The sequence below is a fragment of the Diadema antillarum genome, unplaced genomic scaffold (assembly GCF_040938485.1).
Source record: "Diadema antillarum isolate AM-2024a unplaced genomic scaffold, OU_Dant_1.0 seq00000239_RagTag, whole genome shotgun sequence".
Classification (NCBI taxonomy): Eukaryota; Metazoa; Echinodermata; class Echinoidea; order Diadematoida; family Diadematidae; genus Diadema; species Diadema antillarum.
In genome coordinates, this window is record NW_027271286.1 from 1,183,513 (window position 1) to 1,197,425 (window position 13,913).

General features: G+C 36.6%; 1 protein-coding gene across 1 annotated transcript in view; it reads left to right on the forward strand.

Annotated features, from left to right (window-relative positions):
- The window catches only part of LOC139729425 (uncharacterized), a 182,482-nt gene that overhangs the window by 148,661 nt on the left and 19,908 nt on the right, over nt 1–13,913 (forward strand). Inside the window, exon 6 of the mRNA XM_071640350.1 lies at nt 12,836–12,991. Coding sequence (XP_071496451.1) covers nt 12,836–12,991 — 156 coding nt within the window. The remainder of the gene's footprint in view (nt 1–12,835; nt 12,992–13,913) is intronic.

The following is a 13,913-nucleotide window of genomic DNA, read 5'->3' on the forward strand; positions in this document are numbered from 1 at the left end:
CTGGATAAAATGATATTGCTGGTTAAGGGAGATAAGCCCACGCATGACACTTGTAGGCAAATTGTGTAGGACATTATTGACTATTCAATATTATAATGTACATGAAAATTTCATGTTTTGTTATTCAATAATGTGGAAATCAAATTGAATGTGAATGAAATACACTTCCTCATTATTCCTTCTAGCAACAGTATTTTGGTTGTTAGAAATATAATGTTGTACCATAGCGAACATTTATGTCCTGAATCACAATTATCTTGTAAAGAATTAAAAAGTGATATGTACTTTTAGTCATATTTTGCACCGAATTATGCAAAAAAAAAAAATAATGTGCCTGTCCCTATCTGGATAATAGAGCAATCCAGAAAAGTGATTGCTGGATAACTGAGGTTGGACTTTATGTAATGAGGACAGTCCATCGATTATGAAATTTTGAAAAGACAAGGATCCATGAATATTTCCTTGAGTGTAGTGAAGGAGAGCCATTTTTAGAACAGGATGGAATCATTAGTATTAGACCCTCTCCAACAATTGGTCAAGAACACCTTTCTTGCTTCCAAGGTGATTGATTTGGAAGCAGAATAAACAATGTTCTCCAAAACAGACTTTTCTGACCCTGGAAAAGACTGATGTACTTCAACAAACTGTTGGGGGAAAAAGAAAGTAAAACTAAACATTCATTGTGTAAAAATACATACTGAGCATTTGTTGAACCATTATTTTATTTGATATTGATTATGCATTAGTTTTGATTAAAATAAAAATTGTTTATTCGTGCAGAGTTATGCTCAGTGATGGCTATGTAGATGTGAATAAAACGTGTAATGTCCGTAACATTTCTTTAAAATTACATTTTGAGTAATTAAAAGTTTGAATATCATATTAGAAAGTCAAAAGGCTGAGCTGTATGTTATTTATAGATCACAACTTTATTGCAGGCATTAAATAAGTTGATTAAATTCCAATATGATAGAAAAGTCAACAAATTGTTAAAGTAGGGGTCCATACTGACCAAATAGTCCTCAAATTGGCAACTCCTGAAATAAAAGATCTCCTGAAAGGGCTATAGTAGCATTGTCCAATGTGTATTGATTACCATCCAAGTGAAAAGGATAAAAAATATTAATATTTGCATGTGACTCCTGCCACTTGATGAAAGTGGACAAATCTGTAATGTCCGTAACGCTTAGAATGTAATGTCCGTAACACCACAATTATGGCTATAGGAGGTACATGTGCCATCTGTTTCACTGAATTTGATTTTATTTTCTTTAAACATTTCTTTACCTATCAATTTATTCCTACATTGGTCTAATTATGTGCTTAAACTCACAGACTTTTCAATGATTGTATAGGCATGCAAAAAGTCATGTCCAAAAAATGTAATGTCCGTAACGGCCAACATTTTTTACAGTAAGTGCCATATGATGTGGTGAAATGGATTGAAATTTTTACTGTTTATGATTTAGCCTCATATGTGAGTGATTCCATTGTATGAGTTCAGAATGAAAATATTTTGTTATCTTAATGACCTTTTGAAGTTGCAAATTTTGTCTGAAATGTAATGTCCGTAACGCTGGAACTGCCCATGTACTACTGACTCATGTTCAGAATGGTGAGGAATACTTGTATGGAGATGGCAAGTGAAATAGACTTTAGGTATGCCTACGGGTTTGTTTTCAGTGTGTGAGTTCTTATTTCTGACTGCAGGTGTTCTAACTCATGTTTTCTCATATTTGACTTTTTTTAATAAAGTATATGATGTACCAAACTTGTCCCCCTACAACAATGTATGTATGTACTTGAGAATTTTTACTGACCTAATCTGTGTAAAATAGGAACAATCTTCGAACAGTTGCTGTCATTATCTTTCATGTTTAATGCAATTTGCTTGGCATTGATCACTTGGGTTGTTCATCATTCCATTAAAATTACATATATGTATAAAAGTAATATATATCATATTATGTGATTCATGAGCTATAGCCAATTACTTTGTTGTACTTCTATCTCAACTTTAAAAAAAAAGGAATTTATGCCAAGTTTACCCTTTTATTCTACAATGTAATATATTTGACCATTATAAAGAGAGTGTTAATATTGTATAATGATTATTGCAATGGATAAGGTACGTAAGTTAAAAGTTAATTCTTTACTTTGTTACTGAGGAAATATTCTTTCAATTATTGAATCATTATCTCCCCCTCATATACACATCCTAGCAGAAAGTGTCACTTCATTGTATTCAAATTGAAATATTGAAAAGAGATTTCTTCCTATATGTCTTTTTTTTTTTTGCTTTTGAATTAAAGTTCCAAAGAGGGAAATAAAAATGACACTTACTTGTCATACAAAATTTGTTCATATGACTTTAGGAACGGTGGAAATCAATATTATTTCAAAAAAAACATTTATATTCAGATGTTTTATATAACTTTAATTGCCCACAAAAAGATGTCAAAGTTTACCAAATTCAATTCTAATCCTGCACAATAGCAGTTTGTCACTATTAAAGATTACTAGTCATGCCTTCTCTTCTAGGCCTATTTAACATTCATTAAGCAAGCTTCACGTACATTTGCAATCAATACTGGAAGTTCAAAGGGTTCTTGCATTATATAAATCTTTTTACTTCCCGTTTTGGTCTTTGCCAATTTTACTCTTTTCTTTTTTTATGTCAGTTCTATATATATATATATATATATATATATATATATATATATGTGTGTGTGTGTGTGTGTGTGTGTGTGTGTGTGTGTGTGTTTTCTTTTCAGAACATTGCATGGGCTATGAATTTTTGTTATCTGCATTTTCTTTTCTTCTTCTGTGAAGAGGGTTGTAAATTCTTTGAATTAGATTTCACTATTGATAGAGGTGTATTAAAAGAATTAACATGAACTCACATAGATATGTGAGAAACCGGAAATTCATATGATTGAAAGCCTGAAAAAGTTTGAAGACATAAATCTGAGTATCAACTGAAATTGTTGCAGCTAACCTACAGTAACTGTGGCTATTATCATTATTATTATTATTACTATTATTACTATTATTTATAGTGCGCTTTTCCCACAAGGCCCAAAGCGCTTACAATCAATTCAAAACATGTACGACAGTATGTAAAATAATGGATAAATGTTACAGCTACGAACTAATTGCTACTGAAAAGATGTGTTTTCAAGGCTTTTTTGAACACACTGACTGATGGAGACTGTCTAACAGTAAGTGGTAAATTGTTCCAGTGCTTTGAAGCAGACACAGTAAATGTCCTATTCAAGTATTAAAAAAAAAACTGTATTTCAATAAAACTGTATGTTATATAAAATAGATTTTTTTTTTCTTTACAGCACAGCACCCTTCAAAATTACTTCTTAAGATCACTGACATGAAAATTACCACTTATTGACAATAGGATAATATGGCTGGAAGTTGCCAATACTGTTTCCTATTATAGATGATGTAATGTTGCCAGTTATTTGCATGATTTTTTTTTTTTGAACAGGGTTGAACTGTGCAAGAAAGAGGAATGCAGTATTGTTATTTTTCAGTGTAGGGTAACTGAATATTTGTTAAGCAAGTCAGTCATTATGATGCGTTCTACCTTCACAGAGCAGTGTTGCATGGTATGAGTTATCTTTTAAAGTGTAATAGATTTTGTTTCATAAAACTGGGCATATCTTGGACAAAATGTGGATGCAGAAATATTCATATTTTTCCCTTGCTCCCTTGCATGATATCAGAAGATCATGAATAGATAGATATAAGTAGAGGAATTGCATTTTGCATGTTATATCCCGATGAGATGATTACTGTATGAAAAGTTAATGACTGTTCAAGCCACTGCAAACATTACGCCTGTACGGATGTATACTTAGGTGGGAGTATAACATAGTGCAGTATCTAGACAGGACAATCAAAGAGTCGACTCATATTCAGGCTCAACTCAAAAGTCTTAAGGCAAGCATCAGAGTAGAATCTCTCTATTCCTGGGTCGTGATTTCTGCTTTTGGAGCAAATTTTCCTCGAAAAATTCTCATCTCTCTCTCCTGCCCTTGATATGTCAACTCTTTGACGTCTTTCCGTTAATTTCTCCCCCTTTTTTTCCCAGCATTGTTTTGCCTTCGCAAGTCGCATTCTGAATAAGCAATTTTGTGTGAGAGCCAGAAAAATCAATGGGATTGATTTTATTGGTTTTATGCAATTTCCATGGAGACATGAAGACAAAAATGCTAAGTATTTAGAGCCGTCGTGTGGAGAAAGTTAAAGTGCTCGGGCGCATCATGGAGTTCATAAAGGTCTTAGTTTTAACTTCTTCTGGTTTTAAACTTCGTCTCAGAGAAACTTGGGGAGAGTGAATTGGTATGGAACACATGTTTTGTCAATTGACTTTGCTGTTCTATTGTTTGAGATCAATGTTTATTACATCAATCAGGTCACAAGGCGTCACAGATTTCTTATGCACACGGAGGAAAGTTGTCTGTTTACAAGTCTGTTTACCGAGGGCAGTATTTGCCGTACGATTATTCTTCGGGTCGGTCAGGTATGGTGATGCATAGACTGTTTGTGCGTTCACTCAAGTTTTCTCTCAAAGCCCTGTTTGTTTTCGTGCTGTATATGAGTGTTTTCTTAACAACTGTCCTCATTTCTTCAAACATATATTTGGGCAGCTAGGTACATCTTCATGGGGTTGTGTCATGCCGAAGTAATGTTTCTCGCTGGCTGAGTGGAGAGTAAGACGAAGGCAGCAGTGTTTGTGCTTACTTGCTTCCATCCCCCTTGCGAAAACACTGTTGCATATTTGTGTTAGCCCGTGCCGAGTTCACTGATGGTGCCAACGAGGAATTAACGCGGTGCCGCGCGAAATCTCGGCAGGCGATTAGAGGGCCGAGAATGATTAATAAAACTCATGCTTATAAATATTTCTGGAACCTGGGCACATTCTTGATGAGATTTTAATAAGTCGCTGTGTGGCAGCAAATCATGACAAGCCGTCCCGGGGACCGTGTCTGCAGAACGAATTGCCAGTTGGGTGGCATGTGTCGGAGGGGCAAAAACTTGTTGGCGTATCGGTGCAGAGAGTCGATGATATTAAGCAAGTTGCATCATAATTCCAACGGCACATGCACTTATTATGTAGGCAGACTGGCTGTATTGTATTGATTTGGTCCTAAAATTTGTACTTAGAAAAGCAAATTTCTGTCTTGCCAGCCATGTCTGCTCAGATTTATGAATGGCATAGCCTGTTCTATCAACCCGAGACATTTCTTCTCATTTCTGCTTCTGCCTTCTTCTTTTTTTCCAGCATGAATAAGGATCATCATCATCATCAATTCTACAGCATAAACATTCAGTTGCTATCCTTTACTTGTGAAGAAAGTGAAAGAAAGAATAAAACAATCTGATGATTATGATTCAACTGAACAAACAAAAAAGTGTGGTAAGGAACAGGGAAGACTGAATTTAATTGGAGGAATAAGTATATGTGCTGAGGTAGATCAGCCTTGCCACTTTAAGTTGCTACTTAGGTAGATTCATTCGATTATTGTCACAGCTTGGAAAATGGTAGATTTCAGGAGTTTACTTTGACCATTGCACATTTTGTTAAAATCAAAACAAAACAAAAATGGCATGACGCAATCAAATGTATGCTGGCACGTCTTTATCTTCTTCTTTTCTTTAAGTGATAATCTCTGGAAGCAGTGGAACATATGTATTTTTGTAACATCATAATTACACACATGCTTTGTTTATTCAGTGTATGATTCATAATCCTTGCAATTAGACGCATGCCCTCATTCTATATCGAGACCGATAAACATGTCCATATGCATATTTTGTCAGTTTTTTTAGCATTTTAGTTCTCTGTCTGTTTCAGATGTGTAGTTCTTTTCCCCCATTAGATTAACTTCATAATATTGTAACTGTCCGTCATTGATTAAGCACTCCCGGGATTGTTTAATTCTGCTCAGAGAGGGATTAACCCAGAAATTGCTATGGAATATAAAAGGAAATTGGTTAACTAAATAATTACCCCCAGGTTGTTCTGGCAGTCTTGTTTCAGACCCTAGCTGTTGCATTTTTTTTTTTATTTTAAACCTGTGATGTGGTCATTTCTATTATTTCTATTGTGCAGCAACTTGTACTCAGTATTTGAAAGCTCTGAATCTGTTATAGTTGATGATGCCTTTTGCGTCCAGTGGCATTTTGACATAATCTGTAAATACAATACATATGCATATGCATTTAGTTGTTGAGAATGCCTTTAGATTGGTCACAGATGTTGATTTTCTAATAGCTCTTGCACATCAAAATCTAACCAATGGTTGCACAAGTCATCAAGTACTGCCACTTGTGTGTAAAAACATCGTCATGTTTAACATTTAAACACTTTGGGTTGTCAAGCTTGTCACAAACAGAAAGTATTATGTTTCATACATCTCTGATTCACAGAAGATAAATAAGAGCTAAGGGTATTGCATACTGTAAAAAAAAAAGAAGTAAATGTAATAGTCATTTCGCTGTCATTGCATGGAACGGATGGTTGAAGGATAAACGTCTAAAATGTGCTGACATGGATTGGTATGTTGTAGTTTGGGGTGGTGTGGGTCCCAAACAAATCAAAATTTGATTGTACATACTGAGGAAAAAAATAAAAGATGATGAAGAGGAACAAATATTCAGCTGCAGGTGGTCATGAATATGATGGTAACAAAAGTTAGCAGTTCAAAGGTCAAGATGGGGCAATGTTTATTGTATTCATCACACTTTGTGTGTGTGTGTGTGTGTGTGTGTGTCAAAATGATGAAATTAAAGAAATATGCTAGAATTGTTTCCAACGTATCTCCCTTAGGATTACCTTCTGGCAGTAAGCTATAAAGACGATTGCAATGATTTTTTTTTTCTCATAAATGTCAGTTGTAATATCTAGTCCTTGTGCCAGGACTCATGCCATACAAGGGGTCTGGGAAGGCAGACTATGGCCGCCTAGCGTGTCTGACCTAATGTCGTCCTGCCCACACATCTCGTCCTGTTAGCACTGCCAATTAGCAGTCGGTGCAACTACACGTTTAATGCCAATTAATAAGCGTAGCTTATCACTGCCCGCAATCGGTCCACGCTAATAGTGCATTTGGAGACACGTTGTGCCCGGATGTGAATTGTCGTCTTACGAACGACCCGCTCCCGCAGCAATTGTCGGTAATTATTGATTTTTTTTTCTTTTTCTTCTTCTCGTAACAGAAACAGAAGAGAGAAGGGAGTACTATATCTATATAGATGAGATGCAGAGTCCTTGGCTGGATTAGTTTTTACTGCCCCTACATGTACATGATGATAGTTTTGGGGCGGAAGAATCGCAAACAATCTATTTCTAGGATTGCCGCTGACAACGTCATCAGTTGCTTTATGTTCCCGCTGACAGAGGCTGTTAAAGAGCATTAGATACAGACCGGGATGAATTTGCAGAAAAGTGGATCTTTGATTTTCTTTTCCTTGATGAGCTCCTGTATGTCAACCAAGGCCTGCTCTTGCCAAAAGTGATGATATGCAAATTTCTCATGACAACGTTGGAAGAGATTTGTCACAAAACGGGCTAAAGCACTATTTTTAAACATTTTAAAGTAAGTACATCATGAGCTCGAGCAAAATAAAACTTTTCCTATAATATGATACCCCACTTGTTACATTACAATGAATTTTCATGAAGTTATAAGAATATCCCACATTTTCTAATGATTTTTCTCTGTTTTTAGCATCCTTTAATCACAAATGTCTCAAATTTACAAGAATGGAGTTAACACCTTGTGTGATCAAACTTGCCATATTTGATGCTGACTCCAACTTACAGGAGCAAGTTTTTCTCAGTGCTTGTTTCGTGCGCTTTTAGGAGCAGAAAAATACAGAGAGTTCAGAAAGTGGAGCAAGTGTGACCTGCTACAATGAAGAGAGTCAAATCGCAAGATCATTTGTACTATCCCAAGTTTATTTGTACGACTCATGCTTATGCTTACAATGAGAATCAAGACCAAGTGTGCATGTGATTTTTCTAACTTGGAGCAAAACTTTGCAAGGTGTGTCGTAAAGAGAACGCTCACCGTAGAGAAATAATGATGTTACTTGCATGAGATCCGGATCCATTTTTTTTTATATTTGTGATGAGAATGGCCCTTGTATGCACAGATGCACAGGAATTGGAGCGTGGCAGCTTGTTAATGTGTGCTTCCTGTGTTAACAAGCTTACCTGTGTAAATATTTGACTTCCAGTTTATTACCAGTAACTTGATTCAAACTCATCCTTTCTGTCTAGAGGGGGAAAGAGTCTAGCAGATCTTCAACAAGTGCACTACATGAAAAAGAAAGTTGAACTTTTCAGGTGCCTTGTGAAATGACCAATACATGGTTTGATTTGATATGATTTGTTTGATATTCAGTAGAATTGTTTGCATCTGAAGTTAAGGATGTTGGAAATATTGGTGTATAGTGTTACTTATCAGAGCTCCGGAAAATTTCAAATCAAATGTGAGCAGTAAAGTTAACAAGTGGAAATAAATACCACCATTTACAATCTCAATGTTTGTGTCCAAAGACGTACTACTTGTATGATAATCCCACAAGTTTTTAGGTTATACCATTTCCTTTTGACATAACCTCTTATAATGTTGACTTTTCTACATTAATTTGCCAAGCACACTGTTTGTCTGAGTTTATGTACAATGTACGCCGTCTGCCAAGGCCCAGATGCATGGTGTCCTTTGGTGCACGATCACTGGGTATAATGGAAGAGGGAATCGAAATGGCATATGAGATGCAAGTTCTAGATCCTCATGCCGAAGATACAGAGATTTTACCTGTGATCTTAAAGCATTACAATTAATGTTGATATCTCCTGTTTGCCCCCCAAAAGTTCCTTTTTTTTTTTCTCGGCATCTGTGACTCATGCCGATTGTTGCTTTCTATGGAAAATTCGGACAGGAGTAGGGGGAGCGGCGTATCAGTGAGTTCAGCTCGTGTGCAAGCAGGAAGCAGATGGGAGAAGGGGAAATGGCATTTTTACAATAGAACAACAATTATGTGTCACATGTCTCCCTTAGTCCCACATGGCTGGATTGATGTGGGAAGAGGGAGAAGGTCTGTGGCCTTTTGCCCGATGTGCTCTCCCTGGCTTGCGCTCAGACAGTCATGATGTTTCAGCCACCAGTCACACTGTGTAATGTGCCAATGTGAACTTGTTGCTACTGGTACTCTTACAGACTGTATTTTGCTTATTCTTTCTACTTTCTGTTAAGGTATTTTGGGAGGGTGGTTTGTTTGTTTTTTGTTGTTGTTTTTTGGGGGGTCTGTGTTTTCATTCGAAACACTTGTATGTAGTGTACTCTGTATTGTGTGTTTACAATACAAATTCTTTATTTAGTAATTACTGTATTGACCTCCCATATGCTTTAGGTTTGGACTTGACAAGGGCTCAGAAATATGGAAATGTTTATAAATCCATTTTTATGTGTAATGGGATTGAACTGAATTTGAATTTGTTTGTTTTTATGTGATGATGAAAAGAACATTCTAGGCTGTGTTTATCAACTCACTTCTGGTGCAGAGTTAAGGTTTCCAAACAACTTTCAGAGAGTCTTGGGAAGTTGATACACGCATGCTGTTTTATGTATGGGGTTAGAAACACATTTCTGAAACGCAGAAAAAGTGTGACCGCAAACGCCTGTGAGCCAGAAATGCGTTTCTGTGGAGTTGATAAACACAAAGTAATTTTGGAATGCGTTTATAGCTTGGACCTGCCCACATCAACCACTGCCAACTACACATCTCTGATCCATGGGTCAAACTTTGCAAAGGAGCAATCGACTCTCAACAGGGTTGATAAACGCACCAACTCAAGAAACGTGATCCGAAAGGCATTTGCAAATGTGTTTTTACAGTGGCTATTGAAACACATTTCAAACATTGGAAAGTTGATAAAATGCAGCTGAAGACTTCTAAGCAAGCAGCTGTGGAAGCGATGGTGGAAAGTCCCATCCAGAGGGCTAGATGCAATGAGGATGAAAGTGCCTTGCCTTGGGACATATCCACTTCAGCTCGTGGCTTGAACCAGGGACCTTGTGATTGATAGTCTCGGGTCTTGTCCTCTTATCAAACAGCTTGTCTTAACTTGACATTAATCTTGCACATTCCTCATATATATGCAGTTGTGATATGTTGTTTTCTGTTTTTAAGAAAACAAAACACATCGTCAAGCAGATGTCAAAAATATATATATTTTTTTAACGTGCTGCCTCAATCTTTTTGTAATTCATTTTCATCTGTTGTAGGAACACCAGTAGGCTCTTTCTGAATACAAATTCTATTCACATTTTTTTTTTCCGGATTGTTGTACGAGGAAATAGTGTTGTAGTAGAGATTTTCTTATTCTTTTATGCTGCCTGTTTCGTGTTATATGAAAACTTTTGGTTAAAATTCATATTTGACTTTTGCAAGGTCAGCAAAATGAGATTGGAAAGAATGAATATCTACATGGTCAGAGAGTTCATTGAGGTGATTTTGCCTTAACACACATATCCCGTAGACACCTGCGCGAGTACTCTGAACTAGTCTTCAACAGGTTTCCAAAGGAATGAACAGAACGCTTTGTTCCCAGTTGACTTTCAGCATGAAAATGTGTAGCCTTCGGTCCATGCTCTTCGAGCATTATAGACACTGTGTCTAAGATATCCCAGCAGGATCGTCCCATTACAGAGGGTTGCCTGGATGAAGACTACAGCTGGTGTCCCATGTCTTGACACGTGTTGAGTGGTGACTAGTACTAACGCATCTTGGAAGTAATCCAAGTTTAAGCAGTCCTTCTCTCCGTCTGTCTGTCCATCAGTCTATCTTCCCCTGCTTCTGTCTCTCTTCCCTTTTCTCTTTCTCTCTTTATGTATCTTTCTATCTTGTGAAGATGTTGACCATCGCGGTGAGTTCTATGACGATAGGAAACAAGCTAATCTTCTGTCTTGCAAAGAAATCATAGTAAGGTGTATACTACGATTCCTTCGAGAGACAAAAGATTAACTGGTTTCCTGTCGTCATATCTTTCTTAAACCTTTCCTCACCTTCCCTCTTTCTCCCTGCACTTATTTTTCTACCTTTATGTTTATTTTCCCTTTCTATCCATCCTTCTCTATCTATCTTTTTATCTCACCTTCTCTTTAGTGTAGCAAAAAATGCTGCTGAAAACTGCTTATCCAATAGTGGCGAGCCAACATTTGGAGTAATTTTTTTTTTCACCCTCTCTTTATCAGTCTTCCATTTTCTCTGTATATCTATGTTTCTGTGTCTCTGTTTCTCTGACATTAGTGGTTTTTTTTTTGAGGCGTGAACGGCTGCATTTTTCGATGCATTGCCCATGTTCAAGACAAGACAGTACATTGTCTTCATGTGCCGGAGTCTAGATTTCTTGGCGTCTCTTCGCCGCTCGAAGCGAGGAGCGGGATTCCTATAAAGCCAGTGGTACTCCCACCGAGAGTAAGGCTGGCATTGAATCCTCCTGACTCCAGTTCCAGAAATTGACCGTGACAAGCTAACGAGTCTGGGACAGACCCTTCCCAGACGCTCACGCGGCCACTGCACTCCCTGTCTCGTACTGGGTGACGGCAGTGTAACCGTGGCTTGCGTTGTGCTTTGGACAAATGCCTGCCTAGAACTTTTTGCCATGAGCTTCATACTTCCCAGGAGACCCCCCCCCCCCCCCCGACCTATACCCGTTACTTCATGCATCAAATGTATTAAACGGAATGCCTCAAACTCTATAACACATGGACAAACACATACACGCACTCACAAATCAGTCTATTTTAAAGCTCACAGACTTTTATTGTGTTTGCTCCAATTTGGCTCATCTGTGAAAATTTCATTCTATTTGATATATTTCATTTAGAGTCTGCTTTCCAAAATCTGACAAAAACTTAAAAGACAACAAAGATTACTTTCTTGGTACCAGAATATCTCAGAGAGTAGTGAAAGCAAAAATGGCCTACAGGCCTTTCTTGGGTAAATTCCAAACAGAAATAATTCACAAGAATTACATAAAACATGAAGAAAGAAAGCTCTCTGTATTTTGTTTTCGTCTGACACCCTCAGTGCATGTCCAGTGTACTGCAAAAAAAATAAAGAAAAAAGAAGCTGACCGTAAACATTCCATAGAACAAGCTACATGTACACAAAGAAAGAGAAACAAGGAAAAGAGAAAAAGAAGGAATAACATATAATTGAAAATGGCTTGTATTCAATCAGATTTGAACTGTCTAATTGTAACATTCCAGACAGTATTGTCATCAATATGCCACTATTCTAAATTTGATATGCTACATTAAAGGGATGGTATAGTATTGGTGGTGATGAGATTTGGACTTTTAACTTTTTGTAAGATACCAAGAAACCATGTATGAGATAGTACAGAGGATACAGAGAATTCTAAGAGGTATTCAAAGTTTATTTGATGAAAATCGGTTTTGGAATGGCTGAGACATCCAAAAACAAAGTAAAACAAAGTGATCGTAATAAATGGCGGGTCCCGCCTTTTATTTGGATTGCTCTCTTTTGGTTATGTCAGCCATTTCAAAACCAATTTTCATCATATAAGAATTTGATTCCTCTTGAATTACATGCTTCTTCATATTTCTGAAGAGGTTTCTCATTATTTCACCCAAAAATGTTAGAAACCTGAAGTTCAGTCTCAACCAAAATTATACGATTCCTTTAAAAACTTTCTCCAAGAAGACAAAGGAGTAATGTTGGACACTAACCACATTTCTGTTCTCTCGTTTGTATCCCTCATCGTCTCATCCTGCAGATTTTTGACAAGGATGGTAAGGAGAAGGCCTCTCTCGACATCAATGATGAGAGTAACTGTAGCTGGATGATGTTCGTCCGGGCTGCGTCCAGCTACAGCGAGCAAAACATTGTCGCCTACCAGTTCAACGAGGATGTCTATTTCTCCACGTGCAAGGTATTAAAGCTTGTTGAGAGATATGTGTGTACAAATTAAGTGACCAGTTACATGTACATGCATTAGGATGTATATATTGCTAAGATATATATTTGCCTAAATATATACATTAGCTTGTGTGTGACAGTAGATCTTGAAGTCATACAAGCATGTTGTGTGAAAGCTCTTTGATTATTTGCTAAAAGATACGACATTAAAAGATACAAATTCATATTGTTTGTTGCAAGTCTTATAGCACATCTTGTCATGCATTAAAAAGAAAAGGAACATGAACAGCAGATCCGTTTACCATATTATATATGAGTAAATGATAAATTTAGAGGTTAAAGAATGAATTCAAAAGTGTGATTAGTTTTGACTTTTAATGCAAACAGGCTCAAGTGTGCACCAGACTAGCTTTAATAGGAAAAATGGGAAAAATGGCAAATTCACATTATGTCTTCCAATTATTTAGCACAATTTTCTCACAAAGGAAGAAGGAAAAGGATATATATTTAAAAAAAGCACACTTCAAGTTAAACAGATCTAATTCCCTTAAAACATATGAGTTATAGGATCAGTTCAAATGTTCATTTTTAGATATTACATTTGATGGAAACATGCACAAGTGTGCACTTAATTTGCACAGGGAAAATGCTGAGCAAATTCATATTTCACCTATCGATCTTAGCACAATTTCTCATGAATAATGCTTCTTTTCTTTCCTTTTTCTTTTTCCTCTTCTTTTTTTTTTGCTTCACCATAGAAGAATAAAAACACATAAACAAAAAAGATCTTGTTGGATCATTGAAAGCAGGTTTTTGTCCACATAAATGTAGCCTTTGCATCTATCAGTAAATACAAATGCTAGTGCCCAAGGTCCACTAGTTATGATAGAAGGAACTTATCATACAGACATTGTCTAACTTTGACCACAAAGTAT